Below are 20496 nucleotides of genomic sequence, written 5' to 3'. Positions count from 1 at the left end.
TCACGCCTGTAATCCTAACACTTTTGGAGGCTGAGGCAGGCAGATCACCTGAGGTCAGGAGTTTGAGACCAGCCTGGCCAACATGGTGAAACCCCGCCTCTACTAAAAATACAAAAATTAGCCGGGCAGTAGTGGCCTGTGCCTATACTCCCAGCTACTTGGGAGGCTGAGGCAGGAGAACTGCTTGAACTCGTGAGGCAGAGGTTGCAGTGTGCGGAGGTCGCATCACTGCACCCAGCCTGGGTGACAGAGCAAGACTCCGTCTCAAAAAAAAAAAAAAAAAAAAAATTTGCTCGGGGTTTCACCATGTTGGTGAGGCCAGTCGTGAACTCCTGACCTCAGGTGATCTGCCTCACCTCCCGAAGTGCTGGGATTTCAGTCGTGAGCCACTGCCCCCAGCCGTCACTTTTGCCTTTGTCTAGTTCAGGGAATCTGAATTTTTCCAGCAGAGGAAGCAATCAAATACGCATTTGTCTTAGGTGAGCAGAGGGATGACTTAAGAGGTCAGTAAAGTTCTTGGTGCTCACAAGGAATTTCCTAGCAGGCAAACTGGGTGACAGGTATGTAGCTTTTTTTTTTTTTTTTTTTTTGAGACAGTCTAACTCTGTTGCCCAGACTGGAGTGCAGTGGCATGATCTTGGCTCATTGCAACTTCCTCCTCCAGGGTTCAGACGATTCTCCTGCCTCAGCCTCCTGAGCAGCTAGGATTACAGGCGTGCACCACCACGCCCAGTTAATCTTTTGTATTTTCAGTAGAGACAGGTGTATCACCAGGTTGGCCAGCCTGGTCTCCAACTCCTGACTTCAAGTGATCCGCCCACCTCAGCCTCCCAAAGTGTTGGGATTACAGGCGTGAGCCACTTGGCCTCTCTCCTTGCGCATTCATGTGCCTGCAACCCCAAGAGGGAGCTCCTTGCCCCTGGGTTAGGGTCGGGGCCCCAGAGGCCCAGGGTCAAGGCTATGGCCCCATCCAAAGGACGTGCATCCATGCAAGAGGCTGCATCCGACAGGAACGGAAGAGGCTTCGCTGGGGCCTGCTCGAATTCCTACTGTGGAAAGCAAGAGGAGGTGCTCCTTGAAGAAACGGGGATACCACGATCTCAGGGGTTCTGTCCTGGCCTGCGTCCCTGGATCATCCAGCCTGTATTGGGGTGAGAAGCCGACCTCGCCCTTCTTGGCGGGGGCTGAGGGTGAGCGTCCCGCTTCCCCAAAGGCCTAACCCACGGTTCCAGCCGCAGGCGCCACTGGGCAGTGCGGGGCCCCGCCCACCCCTCCAGGCCTGGCACTCGCCCTCAGCAAAGATGGCGCGGACGGTATCAGGCGCCTCACGCGACCCGTCCGCCGGGCTCCTCCCGCGCTGCTCTTAGCCCCGCAGACGGCGGCCGAGCGGTGGAGCGGAAAGTGTGATCCACGACACGGCGGTGGCTGAGCGCTGGCGCTGCAGGGCTGGATGCTGTATCCCCGGGAGAGCCCGTCGCGGGAGTCCAAGGAGCTGGATGGCCTCTGGAGCTTCCGCGCCGACTTGGACAACCGACGCCAGGGCTTCGACGAGCAGTGGTACCCGCGGCCGCTGCGGGAGCTGCGGGGCAGGGCCAGGAGGCGCCCGGAAGCCCGGCGGTGGGAGGGGGGAGCCCCGGTCCCCTGCAGGCTTCTTCCCCTGGGCGCCCCGGAGCTGGCGCCCTAGAGGAGGTTTTTTTTTTTTTTTTTTTTTGAGACGGAGTCTTGCTCTGTCACCCAGGCTGGAGTGCAGTGGCGCGATCTCGGCTCACTGCAAGCTCCGCCTCCCGGGTTCACGCCATTCTCCTGCCTCAGCCTCTCCGAGTAGCTGGGACTACAGGCGCCCGCCACCACGCCCGGCTAATTTTTTTTGTATTTTTAGTAGAGACGGGGTTTCACCGTGGTCTCGATCTCCTGACCTTGTGATCCGCCCGCCTCGGCCTCCCAAAGTGCTGGGATTACAAGCGTGAGCCGCCGCGCCCGGCCAACCCTAGAGGAGGTTAAAGGTCAATGGGCTTGGGGGCCCAGGCTTGGGGGACGGGGAGACCGGGGGAACTGGGGAGGGCCGAGGCGGGAGAAGAAGAAAGCGCTGCTGCTGAACCCCCTCCCGAGACGAAGGGTGAGCCCGGGCAGTGTCTTTCCTTTTAATGTTCATTTTTAATTTTAAAAATTATTTTGAGACTGGGTTTGGCCCTGTCGCCCAAGCTGGAGCAGAGTGGTGCATTACTAACTTCTGAGCTCAAAGGATTCTCCCGCCCCAGCCTTGCAAGTTAGCTGGGGCCACCACGCCTGGCTATTAAAAAAAAAAAACGAATCTTGACCAGGCTTGGTGGCTCACGCCTGTAATCCCAGCACTTTGGGAGGCCGAGACAGGTGGATCAATTGAGGCCAGGAGTTCGAGACCAGACTGGTGAAACCCCGTCTCTATTAAAAATACAAAAATTTGCTGGGCATGGTGGTACACACCTGTAATCCCAGCTACTCGGGAGTCAGAGGCAGGAGAAGTGCTTGAACCCGGGAGGGGGCGGTTGCAATGAGCCGAGATCACAGAGCCACTGGACTGCACTTCAGCCTGGGTGACAGAGTGAGACTCCAACTCAGAAAAAAAAAAAAAAAAATTTTTTTCTTTTTTTAAGATATAGGTCTCACTGCATTGCCCAGGCTGGTCTCGAACTCCTGGCGTCAAGCCATCCTCCCACGTTGACCTCCCAAAGCGCTGATTACAGGCATGAGCCACACAGACACTGGTCTGGCCAGAGTGGCATGCGCTGCACAGAGCTGGGAGGAGGGAGACAGTTTAGACGTCCTGAGGTCAGCTCTGCTGAGGCAGGAAGGTCCCTTGGTTTTCAAGGTTCAGATTGAGGACAGGACATGACATCAGGCCAAAGACACCACCCCTGTTTTCCTCCTGACTTGGATATAGTCAGCAGAGAAGTGGGACTGGGTGAGGTCTGGGCGGCGTTTGCCTGGCTTGCATCCCCTTAGAAAAACTTTGCAGCATTCAGTACAGGAGGAAGAGAGAAGAGGGCTGGGTGCCAGCGTGCGTCCCACTCACAGTGTCCTAAGCAAAGCCCCGCATCCCCCCAGACAGCCTTCCTCCCTGTGACAGGCAGTGGGTCATCTGTCTCGGGAGATATTGGGCCCCATCCACTCAGAAGAGGAACTCTTGGCCCCACTAGTCCAGGTGCACAAACTGCCTTGGTGATTGATCTGTCCTCAGCAAGTTATCTGTCTGTTCCGCCAAGAGTCCCCGCTATGTGTCAGGACTTGCACTAGGCCTGGGGGCACAGCTGTGCAGCACACTGGCCCTGGATCATTTTTGGGGACCTAGAGGTGAGCCTGGCCCTTCTCTCCACAGTCAGGCCCCACCGTGGACGTGCCAGTTCCTCCAGCTTCAACGACATCTGTCAGGACTGGTGGCTGCGGCAGTTTGTTGGCTGGGTGTTGTACGAACAGGAGGTGACCCTGCTGGACCAATGGACCCAGGACCTGCGCACAAGAGTGGTGCTGAGGATTGCCAGTGCCCACTCCTATGCCACTGTGGTCAGTGCAGCCAGAAGCAGGCAGGGTAGGTGGGTGGGCATGGCTGCTGAACAGCATGGGACCCCCAGCAGCCACCCACAGCCTGTCTCCTGGGGTGGGATGGTGGGGGGCCCTGCCCTGCCCTGGGGGCTGTGCCCTGTGTAGGGGGATAGGTGGCCTGATCTACCCTCCTGGGATGCCATTCTTCCCGTCTGGCTGGCAGGCCCCTGAGCCCCATGCTGCAGGTTATGTGAGGGAGTGCCTGATAGCAGGGCCCCTCCTCATGCCCCAACCTGCTGCCCCCTCCTCATATCTCCTGTGTCTGCAGTGGGCGAATGGGGTTGACACGCTAGAACATGAGGGGCCAACAGCAGCAGCCTGGTCCAGGTGGGGCCCCTGTCCTCCTGCCCCCGCATCACTATCACCATCAATAATACGCTCACCCCCTCCACCCTGCCACGAGGGACTATCTGCTACATGACCAACACCTCCAAGTGGGTACCATCCTGTCTCCATCGCACACACCTACCTTCCCATCCCACCCTGTGGTCTTCCTGCTAGGGACAGGGTGGCCTTGGCAGAGTGGAGGCCCTGGATCTGAGGAGGCCTGTGAGCTGAGGTCAAGGGCCTCAGGGCAAGGGCCCAGCGAACCACAGTCCTCCCACCCTAGGTATCCCAAGGGTTACTTTGTCCAGATCACAGACTTTGACTTCTTCAACTATGTGGGACTGCAGCGGTCTGTGCTTCTGTATATGACACCCACCACCTACATCGATGACATCACCATCACCACTGGCATGGAGCATGACAGTGGTGAGGGCTTCTGGTAGGATCCTCCCTCAGTGGGGCCCAGGGTGGCTCTGTTTGTTTTCTGTTTGGAAAGCTTTCCCAGGGAAAAGGTTCTCCCAGCATCTCTGAACCCTCACAGTTTCCCATCCACCTATGAAGCTAAAATCCAGGCTGATTGGGCACGGGCTCCCGAAATCACCCGTGTGGTTGACCTCACTTGGAGAAAAGGGGTCTGGCCTAATATCACACAGCTCAGGGTGGCAATCCTGTCCCTTCCCCATGGTGCTACTGTCACTCCAGCTCCGCTTGCTACACATCGTGCTCAAGGAACAGGCAGCTTTGGAGGGCCGGGCATGGTGGCTCATGCCTGTCCTCTCAGCTCTTTGCAAGGAGGCCCTGGTAGGAGGATCACTTGAGGCCAGGAGTTCAAGACCAGCCTGGGCAACATAGCGAGACCATCACCACAAAAAATTAAAAAATTAGCCAGGCATGGTGATGCATGCTGGTAGTCCCAGCTGCTGAGGCAGGAGAATCACTTGAGCCTGGGAGGTCAAGGTTGCAGTGAGCTATGACTATGCCACTGCACTCCAGTCTGGGCAACAGAGGGAGATGCTGTCTCTTTTTTTTTTTTTTTTGAGACAGTCTTGCTCTCTCGTCCAGGCTGGAGGACAGTGGTATGATATCAGCTCACTGCAACCTGTGCCTCCCGGGTTCAAAGGATTATCCTGTCTCAGTCTCCTGAGTAGCTGAGATTATGGGCACCTGCCACCATGCCTGGTTAATTTTTGTATTTTTTTAATAGAGGCAAGGTTTCATCATGTTGGCCTGGCTGGACTTGAACTCCTGACCTGAGGTGATCCACCCGCCTTGGCCTCACAGAGTGTAAGGATTTTTTAAGTTTTTTTTTCATTTTTTTTATTAATTTTTTTTTGCACACAAAACAATAAACATTTTCTAAAAATACATACAAACAAAAAGATGCGTATCAAACATATTAGGAAGGTTGCACATGGGAAGACGGGGAATAGAAATAGGGAGTGGGAATTAAAGAAAATGAATGAGAGAGGGACTTTGTATGGATCAATGATAATAACTCAATCCTCTATTTGACAAAGAAGAAGGAGAAGGAAGAGGAAGAAAAAGAAAGTGGGATAAAGGATCAGAAAGGGAGGAAAATAGAAAAAATTAGAGTATGACTCCAGGGTAGACCTGTTTTGTTGTCGCTGGGTTGGTTGGTTGGTTTGTCTGTTGTATTTTTCATACGTTTCACCATGTTGGCCAGGCTGGTCTCGAACTCCTAGCCTGAAGTGATCAACCCGCCTCGGCCTCCCAAAGCGCCGGGACTACAGGCGTGAGCCACCACGTCCAGCCCCCACATTGCTTCTGGCCTCCGTGGTAGACCTCCCAGACGGGGCGGTCGGGCAGAGGCACTCCCCACATCCCAGATGGGGCGGCTGGGCAGAGGCGCTCCTCACTTCCCAGACGGGGTGTCCGGGCAGAGGCGCTCCTCACTTCCCAGATGATGGGTGGCCGGGCAGAGGCACTCCTCACTTCCCAGACGATGGGTGGCCAGGCAGAGGCGCTCCTCACTTCCCAGGCGGGGTGGCCGGGCAGAGGTGCTAATCACTTCCCAGATGGGGCGGCCGGGCAGAGGTGCTCCTCACTTCCCAGACGATGGGTGGCCGGGCAGATGCGCTCCTCACTTCCCAGATGGGGTGGCCGGGGAGAGGCGCTCCTCACTTCCCAGACAATGGGTGGCCGGGCAGAGGCGCTCTTCACTTCTTCCCAGAGGGGGCGCCCAGGCAGAGGCGCTCCTCTCTTCTTCCCAGATGGGGCGCCCGGGCAGAGGCGCTCCTCACTTCTTCCCAGACGGGGCGCCCGGGGAGAGGTGCTCCTCACTTCCCAGATGGGGCACCCGGGCAGAGGCGCTCCTCACTTCTTCCCAGACGGGGTGGCCGGGCAGAGGCGCTCCTCACTTCTTCCCAGAAGGGGCGGCTGGTCAGAGGCATTCCTCACTTCCTCCCAGACTGGGCGGCTGGGCAGAGGCGCTACTCACTTCCCAGACGATGGGTGGCCGGGCAGAGGTGCTCCTCACTTCCCAGATGATGGGTGGCCAGGCAGAGGCGCTCCTCACTTCTTCCCAGACGGGGCGGCTGGGCAGAGGCGCTCCTCACTTCCCAGACGATGGGCGGACGGGCAGAGGCGCTCCTCACTTTCCAGACGGGTCGGCCGGGCAGAGGCGCTCCTCACTTCCCAGACGGGGCGGCCGGGCAGAGGCGCTCCTCACTTCCCAGACGATGGGTGGCCGGGCAGAGGTGCTCCTCACTTCCCAGACGATGGGTGGCCGGGCAGAGGCGCTCCTCACTTCCCAGATGATGAGTGGCCGGGCAGAGGCGCGCCTCAATTCCCAGACGATGGGCGGCCGGACAGAGGTGCTCCTCACTTCTTCCCAGATGGGGCGGCTGGGCAGAGGCGCTCCTCACTTCCCAGAGGGGGCGGGCGGGCAGAGGCGCTCCTCACTTCCCAGACGGGGGGGCTGGGCAGAGGCGCTCCTCACTTCTTCCCAGACGGGGCGGCTGGGCAGAGGCGCTCCTCACTTCCCAGAGGTGGTGGCCGGGCAGAGGTGCTCCTCCCTTCCCTGACGGGACTACCGGGCAGAGGCACTCCTCACTTCTTCCCAGACGGGGCGGCCGGGCTGAGGCGCTCCTCACTTCCCAGACGATGGTTGGCCGGGCAGAGGCTTTTGTCACTTCCCAGACGGGGCGGCCAGGCAGAGGCGCTCCTCACTTCTTCCCAGACGGGGCGGCTGGGCAGAGGCGCTCCTCACTTTTTCCCAGATGAGGTGGCCGGGCAGAGGTGCTCCTCACTTCCCAGACGGGGGGGCTGGGCAGAGGCGCTCCTCACTTCTTCCCAGAGGTGGTGGCCGGGCAGAGGTGCTCCTCCCTTCCCCGACGGGACGACCGGGCAGAGGCACTCCTCACTTCTTCCCAGACAGGGCGGCCGGGCAGAGGCGCTCCTCACTTCTTCCCAGACGGGGCGGCCGGGCTGAGGCGCTTCTCACTTCCCAGATGATGGTTGGCCGGGCAGAGGCTTTTGTCACTTCCCAGACGGGGCGGCCAGGCAGAGGTGCTCCTCACTTCTTCCCAGACGGGGTGGCCGGGCAGAGGCGCTCCTCACTTTTTCCCAGATGAGGCGGCCGGGCAGAGGTGCTCCTCACTTCCCAGACGGGGCGGCCGGGCAGAGACGCTCCTCACTTCTTCCCAGACGGGGCAGCCTGGCAGAGGCGCTCCTCACTTCCCAGACGATGGGTGGCCGGGTAGAGGCGCTCCTCACTTCCCAGATGATGGGTGGCCGGGCAGAGGCGCTCCTCACTTCCCAGATGATGGGTGGACGGGCAGAGGCGCTCCTCACTTCCCAGACGATGGGTGGCTGGGCAGAGGCCTTCCTCACTTCCCAGATGCGGCGGCCGGGCAGAGGCGCTCCTCACTTCCCAGACGATTGGTGGCTGGGCAGAGATGCTCCTCACTTCCCAGATGATGGGTGGCCGGGGAGAGGTGCTCCTCACTTCCCAGACTGGGTGGCCGGACAGAGGCACTCCTCACTTCTTCCCAGATGGGGCGGCCAGGCAGAGGCACTCTTCACTTCCCAGACGATGGGTGGCCGGGCAGAGGCACTCCTCACTTCCCAGGCGGGGTGGCCGGGCAGAGGTGCTCCTCACTTTCCAGACGATGGGTGGCTGGGCAGAGGCGCTCCTCACTTCCCAGACAGGGCGGCCAGGCAGAGGCGCTCCTCTCTTCTTCCCAGATGGGGCGCCCTGTCAGAGTCGCTCCTCAGTTCTTCCCAGACAGGGCGCCCGAGGAGAGGTGCTCCTCACTTCCCAGATGGGGCACCCGGGCAGAGGCGCTCCTTACTTCTTCCCAGACGGTGCGGCCGGGCAGAGGTGCTCCTCACTTCCCAGAAGATGGGTGGCCAGGCAGAGGCACTCGTCACTTCTTCCCAGAGGGGGCGGCCAGGCTGATGCGCTCCTCACTTCCCAGACGATGGGTGGCCGGGCAGATGCGCTCCTCACTTCCCAGATGGGGTGGCCGGGCATAGGCGCTCCTCACTTCCCAGAAAATGGGTGGCCGGGCAGAGGCGCTCTTCACTTCTTCCCAGAGGGGGCGCCCGGGCAGAGGCGCTCCTCACTTCTTCCCAGAGAGGGCGGCCTGGCAGAGGCGCTCCTCACTTCCTCCCAGACGGGGCGGCCAGGCAGAGGCGCTCCTCACTTCTTCCCAGACGGGGCGGCCGGGCAGAGGCGCTCCTCACTTCCCAGACGATGGGTGGCCGGCCAGAGGCGCTCCTCACTTCCCAGACGACGGGTGACCGGGCAGAGGCGCTCCTCACTTCCCAGACGATGGGTGGCCGGGCAGAGGCGCTCCTCACTTCCAGACGGGGCACCCAGGCAGAGGCGCTCCTCACTTCTTCCCATACTGGGTGGCCGGACAGAGGCGCTCCTCACTTCTTCCCAGATGAGGCGGCCGGGCAGAGGCGCTCCTCACTTCTTCCCAGATGAGGTGGCCGGGCAGAGGCGCTCCTCACTTCTTCCCAGACGGGGCGTCCTGGCAGAGGCGCTCCTCACTTCCCTGACGATGGGTGGCCGGGCAGAGGCGCTCCTCACTTCCCAGAGGTGGTGGCCGGGCAGAGGTGCTCCTCCCTTCCCCGACGGGACGACCGGGCAGAGGCACTCCTCACTTCTTCCCAGACAGGGCGGCCGGGCAGAGGCGCTCCTCACTTCTTCCCAGATGGGACAGCCGGGCTGAGGCGCTCCTCACTTCCCAGACGATGGTTGGCCGGGCAGAGGCTTTCGTCACTTCCCAGACGGGACGGCCAGGCAGAGGCGCTCCTCACTTCTTCCCAGACGGGGCGGCCGGGCAGAGGCGCTCCTCACTTTTTCCCACATGAGGCGGCCGGGCAGAGGTGCTCCTCACTTCCCAGACGGGGCGGCCGGGCAGAGACGCTCCTCACTTCTTCCCAGACGGGGCGGCCTGGCAGAGGCGCTCCTCACTTCCCAGACGATGGGTGGCCGGGTAGAGGCGCTCCTCACTTCCCAGATGATGGGTGGCCGGGCAGAGGCGCTCCTCACTTCCCAGACGATGGGTGGCTGGGCAGAGGCCCTCCTCACTTCCCAGATGGGGCGGCCGGGCAGAGGCGCTCCTCACTTCCCAGACAATTGGTGGCTGGGCAGAGATGCTCCTCACTTCCCAGATGATGGTTGGCCAGGGAGAGGCGCTCCTCACTTCCCAGACTGGGTGGCCGGACAGAGGCACTCCTCACTTCTTCCCAGATGGGGCGGCCGGGCAGAGGCACTCCTCACTTCCCAGACGATGGGTGGCCGGGCAGAGGCACTCCTCACTTCCCAGGCGGGGTGGCCGGGCAGAGGTGCTCCTCACTTCCCAGATGGGGCGGCCGGGCAGAGGTGCTCCTCACTTCCCAGACAATGGGTGGCTGGGCAGAGGCGCTCCTCACTTCCCAGACAGGGCGGCCAGGCAGAGGCGCTCCTCTCTTCTTCCCAGATGGGGCGCCCTGTCAGAGTCGCTCCTCACTTCTTCCCAGACAGGGCGCCCGAGGAGAGGCGCTCCTCACTTCCCAGATGGGGCACCCGGGCAGAGGCGCTCCTCACTTCTTCCCAGACGGTGCGGCCGGGCAGAGGTGCTCCTCACTTCCCAGAAGATGGGTGGCCAGGCAGAGGCACTCCTCACTTCTTCCCAGAGGGGGCGGCCAGGCAGATGCGCTCCTCACTTCCCAGACGATGGGTGGCCGGGCAGATATGCTCCTCACTTCCCAGATGGGGTGGCCGGGCATAGGCGCTCCTCACTTCCCAGAAAATGGGTGGCCGGGCAGAGGCGCTCTTCACTTCTTCCCAGAGGGGGTGCCCGGGCAGAGGCGCTCCTCACTTCTTCCGAGAGGGGGTGCCCGGGCAGAGGCGCTCCTCACTTCTTCCCAGATGGGGCGGCCGGGCAGAGGCGCTCCTCACTTCCCAGAGAGGGCGGCCTGGCAGAGGCGCTCCTCACTTCCTCCCAGACGGGGCGGACAGGCAGAGGCGCTCCTCACTTCTTCCCAGATGGGGCGGCCGGGCAGAGGCGCTCCTCACTTCCCAGACGATGGGTGGCTGGCCAGAGGCGCTCCTCACTTCCCAGACGACGGGTGACCGGGCAGAGGCGCTCCTCACTTCCCAGATGATGGGTGGCTGGGCAGAGGCGCTCCTCACTTCCAGACGGGGCGCCCAGGCAGAGGCGCTCCTCACTTCTTCCCATACTGGGTGGCCGGACAGAGGCGCTCCTCACTTCTTCCCAGACAGGGCGGCCGGGCAGAGGCGCTCCTCACTTCTTCCCAGACGGGGCGGCCGGGCAGAGGCGCTCCTCACTTCCCAGGCGATGGGTGGCCGGGCAGAGGCGCTCCTCACTTCCCAGACGGGGCGGCCAGGCAGAGGCGCTCCTCAATTCTTCCCAGACGGGGTGGCCGGGCAGAGGCGCTCCTCACTTCTTCCCAGATGAGGCGGCCGGGCAGAGGTGCTCCTCACTTCCCAGACGGGGTGGCCGAGCAGAGGCGCTCCTCACTTCTTCCCAGACGGGGCAGCCTGGCAGAGGCGCTCCTCACTTCCCAGATGATGGGTGGCCAGGCAGAGGCGCTCCTCACTTCCCAGACAATGGGTGGCCGGGTACAGGCGCTCCTCACTTCCCAGATGGGGCGGCCGGACAGAGGCGCTCCTCACTTCCCATTCGATTGGTGGCTTGGCAGAGATTCTCCTCACTTCCCAGAAGATGGGTGGCCGGGCAGAGGCGCTCCTCACTTCCCAGACTGTGTGGCCGGACAGAGGCGCTCCTCACTTCTTCCCAGATGGGGCGGCCGGGCAGAGGCGCTCCTCACTTCCCAGACGATGGGTGGCCGGGCAGAGGCGCTCCTCACTTCCCAGATGTGGCGGCCGGGCAGAGGTGCTCCTCACTTCCCAGACGATGGGTGGCCAGGCAGAGGCGCTCCTCACTTCCCAGACAGGGCGGCCAGGCAGAGGTGCTCCTCTCTTCTTCCCAGATCGGGCGCCCGGGCAGAGGCGCTCCTCACTTCTTCCCAGAAAGGGCGCCCAGGGAGAGGCGCTCCTCACTTCCCAGACGGGGCACCGGGGCAGAGGCGCTCCTCACTTCTTCCCAGATGGGGCGGCCAGGCAGAGTCGATCATCACTTTCCAGACGGGGTGGCCGGGCAGAGGCGCTCCTCACTTCTTCCCAGATGGGGCGGCTGGGCAGAGGCTTTCCTCACTTCTTCCCTGACGTGGCGGCCGGGCAGAGGCGCTCCTCACTTTCCAGATGATGGGTGGCCGGGCAGAGGCGCTCCTCACTTCCCAGACGATGGGTGGCCGGGCAGAGGCGCTCCTCACTTCGCGGGCGGGGTGGACGGGCAGATGCGCTCCTCATTTGCGAGATGGGGTGGCCAGGCAGAGGCGCTCCTCACTTCCCAGACGATGGGTGGCCGGGCAGAGGCGCTCCTCACTTCCCAGAGGATGGGTGGCCAGGCAGAGGCACTCCTCACTTCTTCCCAGAGGGGGCGGCTGGGCAGAGGCGCTCCTCACTTCCCAGACGTTGGGCGGCCGGGCAGATGCGATCCTCACTTCCCAGATGAGGCGTCCGGGCAGAGGCGCTCCTCACTTCCCAGATGGGGTGGCCGGGCATAGGGGCTCCTCACTTCCCAGAAAATGGGTGGCCGGGCAGAGGCGCTCTTCACTTCTTCCCAGAGGGGGCGCCCGGGCAGAGGCGCTCCTCACTTCTTCCCAGAGAGGGCGGCCTGGCAGAGGCGCTCCTCACTTCCTCCCAGACGGGGCGGCCTGGCAGAGGCGCTCCTCACTTCCTCCCAGACGGGGCGGCCAGGCAGAGGCGCTCCTCACTTCTTCCCAGACGGGGCAGCCGGGCAGAGGCGCTCCTCACTTCCCAGACGATGGGTGGCCGGGCAGAGGCGCTCCTCACTTCCCAGACGACGGGTGACCGGGCAGAGGCGCTCCTCACTTCCCAGACGACGGGTGACCGGGCAGAGGCGCTCCTCACTTCCCAGACGATGGGTGGCCGGGCAGAGGCACTCCTCACTTCCAGACGGGGCACCCAGGCAGAGGCACTCCTCACTTCTTCCCATACTGGGTGGCCGGACAGAGGCGCTCCTCACTTCTTCCCAGATGAGGCGGCCGGGCAGAGGTGCTCCTCACTTCACAGACGATGGGTGGCCGGGCAGAGGCGCTCCTCACTTCCAGACGGGGCACCCAGGCAGAGGCGCTCCTCACTTCTTCCCATACTGGGTGGCCGGACAGAGGCGCTCCTCACTTCTTCCCAGATGAGGCGGCTGGGCAGAGGTGCTCCTCACTTCCCAGACGATGGGTGGCCGGGCAGAGGCGCTCCTCACTTCCAGACGGGGCACCCAGGCAGAGGCGCTCCTCACTTCTTCCCATACTGGGTGGCCGGACAGAGGCGCTCCTCACTTCTTCCCAGATGAGGCGGCCGGGCAGAGGCGCTCCTCACTTCTTCCCAGATGAGGTGGCCGGGCAGAGGCGCTCCTCACTTCCCAGACGATGGGTGGCCGGCCAGAGGCGCTCCTCACTTCCCAGACGACGGGTGACCGGGCAGAGGCGCTCCTCACTTCCCAGACGACGGGTGACCGGGCAGAGGCGCTCCTCACTTCCCAGACGATGGGTGGCCGGGCAGAGGCGCTCCTCACTTCCAGACGGGGCACCCAGGCAGAGGCGCTCCTCACTTCTTCCCATACTGGGTGGCCGGACAGAGGCGCTCCTCACTTCTTCCCAGATGAGGCGGCCGGGCAGAGGTGCTCCTCACTTCCCAGACGATGGGTGGCCGGGCAGAGGCGCTCCTCACTTCCAGACGGGGCACCCAGGCAGAGGCGCTCCTCACTTCTTCCCATACTGGGTGGCCGGACAGAGGCGCTCCTCACTTCTTCCCAGATGAGGCGGCCGGGCAGAGGCGCTCCTCACTTCTTCCCAGATGAGGTGGCCGGGCAGAGGCGCTCCTCACTTCTTCCCAGACGGGGCGTCCTGGCAGAGGCGCTCCTCACTTCCCTGACGATGGGTGGCCGGGCAGAGGCGCTCCTCACTTCCCAGAGGTGGTGGCCGGGCAGAGGTGCTCCTCCCTTCCCCGATGGGACGACCGGGCAGAGGCACTCCTCACTTCTTCCCAGACAGGGTGGCCGGGCAGAGGCGCTCCTCACTTCTTCCCAGATGGGACAGCCGGGCTGAGGCGCTCCTCACTTCCCAGACGATGGTTGGCCGGGCAGAGGCTTTCGTCACTTCCCAGACGGGGCGGCCAGGCAGAGGCGCTCCTCACTTCTTCCCAGACGGGGCGGCCGGGCAGAGGCGCTCCTCACTTTTTCCCAGATGAGGTGGCCGGGCAGAGGTGCTCCTCACTTCCCAGACGGGGGGGCTGGGCAGAGGCGCTCCTCACTTCTTCCCAGAGGTGGTGGCCGGGCAGAGGTGCTCCTCCCTTCCCCGACGGGACGACCGGGCAGAGGCACTCCTCACTTCTTCCCAGACAGGGCGGCCGGGCAGAGGCGCTCCTCACTTCTTCCCAGACGGGGCGGCCGGGCTGAGGCGCTTCTCACTTCCCAGACGATGGTTGGCCGGGCAGAGGCTTTTGTCACTTCCCAGACGGGGCGGCCAGGCAGAGGTGCTCCTCACTTCTTCCCAGACGGGGTGGCCGGGCAGAGACGCTTCTCACTTCTTCCCAGACGGGGCGGCCTGGCAGAGGCGCTCCTCACTTCCCAGACGATGGGTGGCCGGGTAGAGGCGCTCCTCACTTCCCAGATGATGGGTGGCCGGGCAGAGGCGCTCCTCACTTCCCAGACGATGGGTGGCTGGGCAGAGGCCCTCCTCACTTCCCTGATGGGGTGGCCGGGCAGAGGCGCTCCTCACTTCCCAGACAATTGGTGGCTGGGCAGAGATGCTCCTCACTTCCCAGATGATGGTTGGCCGGGGAGAGGCGCTCCTCACTTCCCAGACTGGGTGGCCGGACAGAGGCACTCCTCACTTCTTCCCAGATGGGGCGGCCGGGCAGAGGCACGCCTCACTTCCCAGACGATGGGTGGCCGGGCAGAGGCGCTCCTCACTTCCCAGGCGGGGTGGCCGGGCAGAGGTGCTCCTCACTTCCCAGATGGGGCGGCCGGGCAGAGGTGCTCCTCACTTCCCAGACGATGGGTGGCTGGGCAGAGGCGCTCCTCACTTCCCAGACAGGGCGGCCAGGCAGAGGCGCTCCTCTCTTCTTCCCAGATGGGGCGCCCTGTCAGAGTCGCTCCTCACTTCTTCCCAGACAGGGCGCCCGAGGAGAGGCGCTCCTCACGTCCCAGATGGGGCACCCGGGCAGAGGCGCTCCTCACTTCTTCCCAGACGGTGCGGCCGGGCAGAGGTGCTCCTCACTTCCCAGAAGATGGGTGGCCAGGCAGAGGCACTCCTCACTTCTTCCCAGAGGGGGCGGCCAGGCAGATGCGCTCCTCACTTCCCAGACGATTGGTGGCCGGGCAGATATGCTCCTCACTTCCCAGATGGGGTGGCCGGGCATAGGCGCTCCTCACTTCCCAGAAAATGGGTGGCCGGGCAGAGGCACTCTTCACTTCTTCCCAGAGGGGGTGCCCGGGCAGAGGCGCTCCTCACTTCTTCCGAGAGGGGGTGCCCGGGCAGAGGCGCTCCTCACTTCTTCCCAGATGGGGCGGCCGGGCAGAGGCGCTCCTCACTTCCCAGAGAGGGCGGCCTGGCAGAGGCGCTCCTCACTTCCTCCCAGACGGGGCGGACAGGCAGAGGCGCTCCTCACTTCTTCCCAGACGGGGCAGCCGGGCAGAGGCGCTCCTCACTTCCCAGACGATGGGTGGCTGGCCAGAGGCGCTCCTCACTTCCCAGACGACGGGTGACCGGGCAGAGGCGCTCCTCACTTCCCAGATGATGGGTGGCTGGGCAGAGGCGCTCCTCACTTCCAGACGGGGCGCCCAGGCAGAGGCGCTCCTCACTTCTTCCCATACTGGGTGGCCGGACAGAGGCGCTCCTCACTTCTTCCCAGACAGGGCGGCCGGGCAGAGGCGCTCCTCACTTCTTCCCAGACGGGGCGGCCGGGCAGAGGCGCTCCTCACTTCCCAGGCGATGGGTGGCCGGGCAGAGGCGCTCCTCACTTCCCAGATGGGGCGGCCAGGAAGAGGCGCTCCTCAATTCTTCCCAGACCGGGCGGCCGGGCAGAGGCGCTCCTCACTTCTTCCCAGATGAGGCGGCCGGGCAGAGGTGCTCCTCACTTCCCAGACGGGGCGGCCGAGCAGAGGCGCTCCTCACTTCTTCCCAGACGGGGCAGCCTGGCAGAGGCGCTCCTCACTTCCCAGATGATGGTGGCCAGGCAGAGGCGCTCCTCACTTCCCAGACAATGGGTGGCCGGGTACAGGCGCTCCTCACTTCCCAGATGGGGCGGCCGGACAGAGGCGTTCCTCACTTCCCAGTCGATTGGTGGCTTGGCAGAGATTCTCCTCACTTCCCAGAAGATGGGTAGCCGGGCAGAGGCGCTCCTCACTTCCCAGACTGTGTGGCCGGACAGAGGCGCTCCTCACTTCTTCCCAGATGGGGCGGCCGGGCAGAGGCGCTCCTCAGTTCCCAGACGATGGGTGGCCGGGCAGAGGCGCTCCTCACTTCCCAGATGTGGCGGCCGGGCAGAGGTGCTCCTCACTTCCCAGACGATGGGTGGCCAGGCAGAGGCGCTCCTCACTTCCCAGACAGGGCGGCCAGGCAGAGGTGCTCCTCTCTTCTTCCCAGATCGGGCGCCCGGGCAGAGGCGCTCCTCACTTCTTCCCAGAAAGGGCGCCCAGGGAGAGGCGCTCCTCACTTCCCAGACGGGGCACCGGGGCAGAGGCGCTCCTCACTTCTTCCCAGATGGGGCGGCCAGGCAGAGTCGATCATCACTTTCCAGACGGGGTGGCCGGGCAGAGGCGCTCCTCACTTCTTCCCAGATGGGGCGGCTGGGCAGAGGCTTTCCTCACTTCTTCCCTGACGTGGCGGCCGGGCAGAGGCGCTCCTCACTTTCCAGATGATGGGTGGCCATGCAGAGGCGCTCCTCACTTCCCAGACGATGGGTGGCCGGGCAGAGGCGCTCCTCACTTCCCAGACGGGGCGGCCGGGCCGAGGCGCTCCTCACTTCCCAGACGATGGGTGGCCGGGCAGAGGCTCTTCTCACTTCTCAGACGATGGGTGGCGGGGCAGAGGCGCTCCTCACTTCCGAGACGATGGGTGGCGGGGCAGAGGCGCTCCTCACTTCCCAGACGATGGGTGGCCGGGCAGAGGCGCTCCTCACTTCTTCCCAGATGGGGCGGCCGGGCAGAGGCGCTCCTCACTTCTTCCCAGACGATGGGTGGCCGGGCAGAGGCGCTCCTCACTTCTTCCCAGATGGGGCGGCCGGGCAGAGGCGCTCCTCACTTCTTCCCAGACGGGGCGGCCGGGCAGAGGCGCTCCTCACTTCGCAGAGGGGGCGGCTGGGCAGAGGCGCTCCTCACTTCCCAGACGGGGAGGCTGGGCAGAGGCGCTCCTCACTTCCCAGATGGGGCGGCCGGGCAGAGGTTCTCCTCACTTCCCAGACATTGGGTGGCGGGCAGAGGCTCTCCTCACTTCTCAGATGACGGGTGGTGGGGCAGAGGCGCTCCTCACTTCCCAGACGATGGGTGGCGTGTTAGAGGCGCTCCTCACTTCCCAGATGATGGGTGGCCGGGCAGAGGCGCTCCTCACTTCCCAGACGATGGGTGGCCGGGCAGAGGCGCTCCTCACTTCCCGGATGATGGGTGGCCGTGCAGAGGCGCTCCTCACTTCCCGGACGGTGGGTGGCCGGGCAGAGGCGCTCCTCACTTCCCAGACCGGGTGGCTGGACAGAGGCGCTCCTCACTTCTTCCCAGACGGGGCGGCCGGGCAGAGGCGCTCCTCACTTCCCAGAGGGGGCGGCCGGGCAGAGGCCCTCCTCACTTCCCAGACGATGGGCGGCCGGGCAGAGGAGTTCCTCACTTTCCAGACGGGTCGGCTGGGCAGGGGTGCTCCTCACTTCCCAGACGGGGCGGCCGGGCAGAGGCGCTCCTCACTTCCCAGGCGATGGGTGGCTGGGCAGAGGCGCTCCTCACTTCCCAGACGGGGCGGCCAGGCAGAGGCGCTCCTCACTTCTTCCCAGACAGGGCGGCCGGGCAGAGTCGCTCCTCACTTCTTCCCAGAAGAGGCGTCCGGGCAGAGGTGCTCTTCACTTCCCAGACGGGGCAGCCGGGCAGAGACACTCCTCACTTCTTCCCAGATGGGGCGGCCTGGCAGAGGCGTTCCTCACTTCCCAGACTGGGTGTCCAGACAGAGGCGCTCCTCACTTCTTCCCAGACGTGGCGGCCGGGCAGAGGCGCTCCTCACTTCCCAGACGATGGGTGGCCGGGCAGAGGCGCTCCTCACTTCCCAGGCGGGGTGGCCGGGCAGAGGTGCTCCTCACTTCCCAGATGGGGCGTCCGGGCAGAGGTGCTCCTCACTTCCCAGATGGTGGGTGGCCGGGCAGAGGCGCTCCTCACTTCCCAGACAGGGCAGCCAGGTAGAGGCGCTCCTCTCCTCTTCCCAGATGGGGCGAACGGGCAGAGGCTCTCCTCACTTCTTCCCAGACAGGGCGCCCAGGGAGCGGCGCTCCTTCCTTCCCAGACAATGGGCGGCCGGGCAGAGGCGCTCCTCACTTTCCAGACGGGTCGGCCGGGCAGAGGCGCTCCTCACTTCCCAGATGGGGCAGCCGGGCAGAGGTGCTCCTCACTTCCCAGACGTTGGGTGGCGGGCAGAGGCTCTCCTCACTTCTCCGACGACGGGTGGCGGGGCAGAGGCGCTACTCACTTCCCAGACGATGGGTGGCGTGTTAGAGGCGCTCCTCACTTCCCAGATGATGGGTGGCCGTGCAGAGGCGCTCCTCACTTCCCCGACGGTGGGTGGCCGGGCAGAGGCGCTCCTCACTTCCCAGATCGGGTGGCCGGACAGAGGCGCTCCTCACTTCTTCCCAGACGTGGTGGCCGGGCAGAGGCGCTCCTCACTTCCCAGAGGGGGCGGCCGGGCAGAGGCCCTCCTCACTTCCCAGACGGGGGTGCTGGGCAGAGGCGCTCCTCACTTCTTTCCAGACGGGGCGGCTGGACAGAGGCGCTCCTCACTTCCCAGACGATGGGTGGCCGGGCAGAGGTGCTCCTCACTTCCCAGACGATGGGTGGCCAGGCAGAGGCACTCCTCACTTCTTCCCAGACGGGGCGGCCGGGCAGAGGCGCTCCTCACTTCCCAGACGATGGGTGGCCGGGCAGAGGCTCTTCTCACTTCTCAGACGATGGGTGGCGGGGCAGAGGCGCTCCTCACTTCCGAGACGATGGGTGGCCGGGCAGAGGCGCTCCTCACTTCTTCCCAGACGTGGCGGCCGGGCAGAGGCGCTCCTCACTTCTTCCCAGACGGGGCGGCCGGGCAGAGGCGCTCCTCACTTCGCAGAGGGGGCGGCTGGGCAGAGGCGCTCCTCACTTCCCAGACTGGGGGGCTGGGCAGAGGCGCTCCTCACTTCTTCCCAGATGGGGCGGCTGGGCAGAGGCGCTACTCACTTCCCAGAGGGGTTGACCGCGCAGAGGTGCTCCTCCCTTCCCAGATGGGGCGACCAGGCAGAGGCACTCCTCACTTCTTCCCAGACAGGGCGGCCGGGCAGAGGCGCTACTCACTTCTTCCCAGACGTGGCGGCCGGGCAGAGGCGCTCCTCACTTCCCAGATGATGGGTGGCCGGGCAGAGGCGCTCCTCACTTCCTAAACGGGGCGGCCAGGCAGATGCACTCCTCAATTCCCAGATGATGGGTGGCTAGTCAGATGCGCTCCTCACTTCTCAGATGGGGTGGCCGGTCAGAGGTGCTCCTCACTTCTCAGATGGGGTGGCCGGTCAGAGGTGCTCCTCACTTCCCAGACGATGGGCGGCCAGGCAGAGGTGCTCCTCTCTTCTTCCCAGATGGGGCGCCCGGGCAGAGGCGCTCCTCACTTCTTCCCAGACGGGGTGGCCGGGCAGAGGCGATCCTCACTACCCAGACGGGGTGGCCGGGCAGAGGTGCTCCTCACTTCTTCCCAGAAGGGGCGGCTGGTCAGAGGCGTTCCTCACTTCCTCCCAGACGGGGCGGCTGGGCAGAGGCACTCCTCACTTCCCAGACGATGGCTGGCCTGGCAGAGGTGCTCCTCACTTCCCAGACGATGGGTGGCCAGGCCGAGGCGCTCTTCACTTCTTCCCAGACGGGGCGGCCGGGCAGAGGCGCTCCTCACTTCCGAGACGATGGGCGGCCGTGCAGAGGCACTCCTCACTTTCCAGACGGGTCGGCCAGGTAGAGGCGCTCCTCACTTCCCAGACGGGGCGGCCGGGCAGAGGCGCTCCTCACTTCCCAGACGATGGATGGCCGGGCAGAGGCGCTCCTCACTTCCCAGATGACGGGTGGCTGGGCAGAGGCGCTCCTCACTTCCCAGACGATGGGTGGCCGGGCAGAGACTTTCGTCACTTCACAGACGGGGCCGCCAGGCAGAGGCGCTCCTCACTTCTTCCCAGACGGGGCGGCCGGGCAGAGGCGCTCCTCACTTCTTCCCAGAGGGGGCGGCCGGGTAGATGCGCTCCTCACTTCCCAGATGGAGTGGCCGGGCAGAGGCACTCCTCAGTTCCAAGACAATGGGTGGCCGGGCAGAGGCGTTCTTCACTTCTTCCCAGAGGGGGCGCCCGGGCAGAGGCGCTCCTCACTTCTTCCCAGAGGGGGCGCCCGGACAGAGGCGCTCCTCACTTCTTCCCAGATGGGGCGGCCGGGCAGAGGCGCTCCTCACTTCCCAGACAATGGGTGGCCGGGCAGAGGCGCTCTTCACTTCTTCCCAGAGGGGGTGCCCGGGCAGAGGCGCTCCTCACTTCGTCCCAGAGGGGGCGCCCAGGCAGAGGCGCTCCTCACTTCTTCCCAGATGGGCGGCCGGGCAGAGGCGCTCCTCACTTCCCAGACAGGGCGGCCTGGCAGAGGCGCTCCTCACTTCCTCCCAGACGGGGCGGCCAGGCAGAGGCGCTCCTCACTTCTTCCCAGATGGGGCGGCCGGGCAGAGACGCTCCTCACTTCCCAGACGATGGGCGGCCGGGCAGAGGCGCTCCTCACTTTCCAGACGGGTCGG

At 64.2% G+C, this 20496-nt stretch overlaps 1 protein-coding gene across 1 annotated transcript in view; it reads left to right on the top strand.

Annotated features, from left to right (window-relative positions):
- Window positions 1-884: 884 nt before the first annotated feature.
- The window catches only part of LOC129490714 (beta-glucuronidase-like), a 57991-nt gene continuing 38379 nt past the window's right edge, over window positions 885-20496 (top strand). Inside the window, 8 exon segments of the mRNA XM_055294530.1 lie at window positions 885-1068; window positions 1239-1313; window positions 1431-1591; window positions 3356-3383; window positions 3386-3540; window positions 3848-3881; window positions 3884-4013; window positions 4190-4332. Coding sequence (XP_055150505.1) covers window positions 885-1068; window positions 1239-1313; window positions 1431-1591; window positions 3356-3383; window positions 3386-3540; window positions 3848-3881; window positions 3884-4013; window positions 4190-4332 — 910 coding nt within the window.

Source organism: Symphalangus syndactylus, chromosome 9, assembly GCF_028878055.3.
Source record: "Symphalangus syndactylus isolate Jambi chromosome 9, NHGRI_mSymSyn1-v2.1_pri, whole genome shotgun sequence".
Classification (NCBI taxonomy): Eukaryota; Metazoa; Chordata; class Mammalia; order Primates; family Hylobatidae; genus Symphalangus; species Symphalangus syndactylus.
This window is presented reverse-complemented; position numbering and strand designations above follow the sequence as displayed.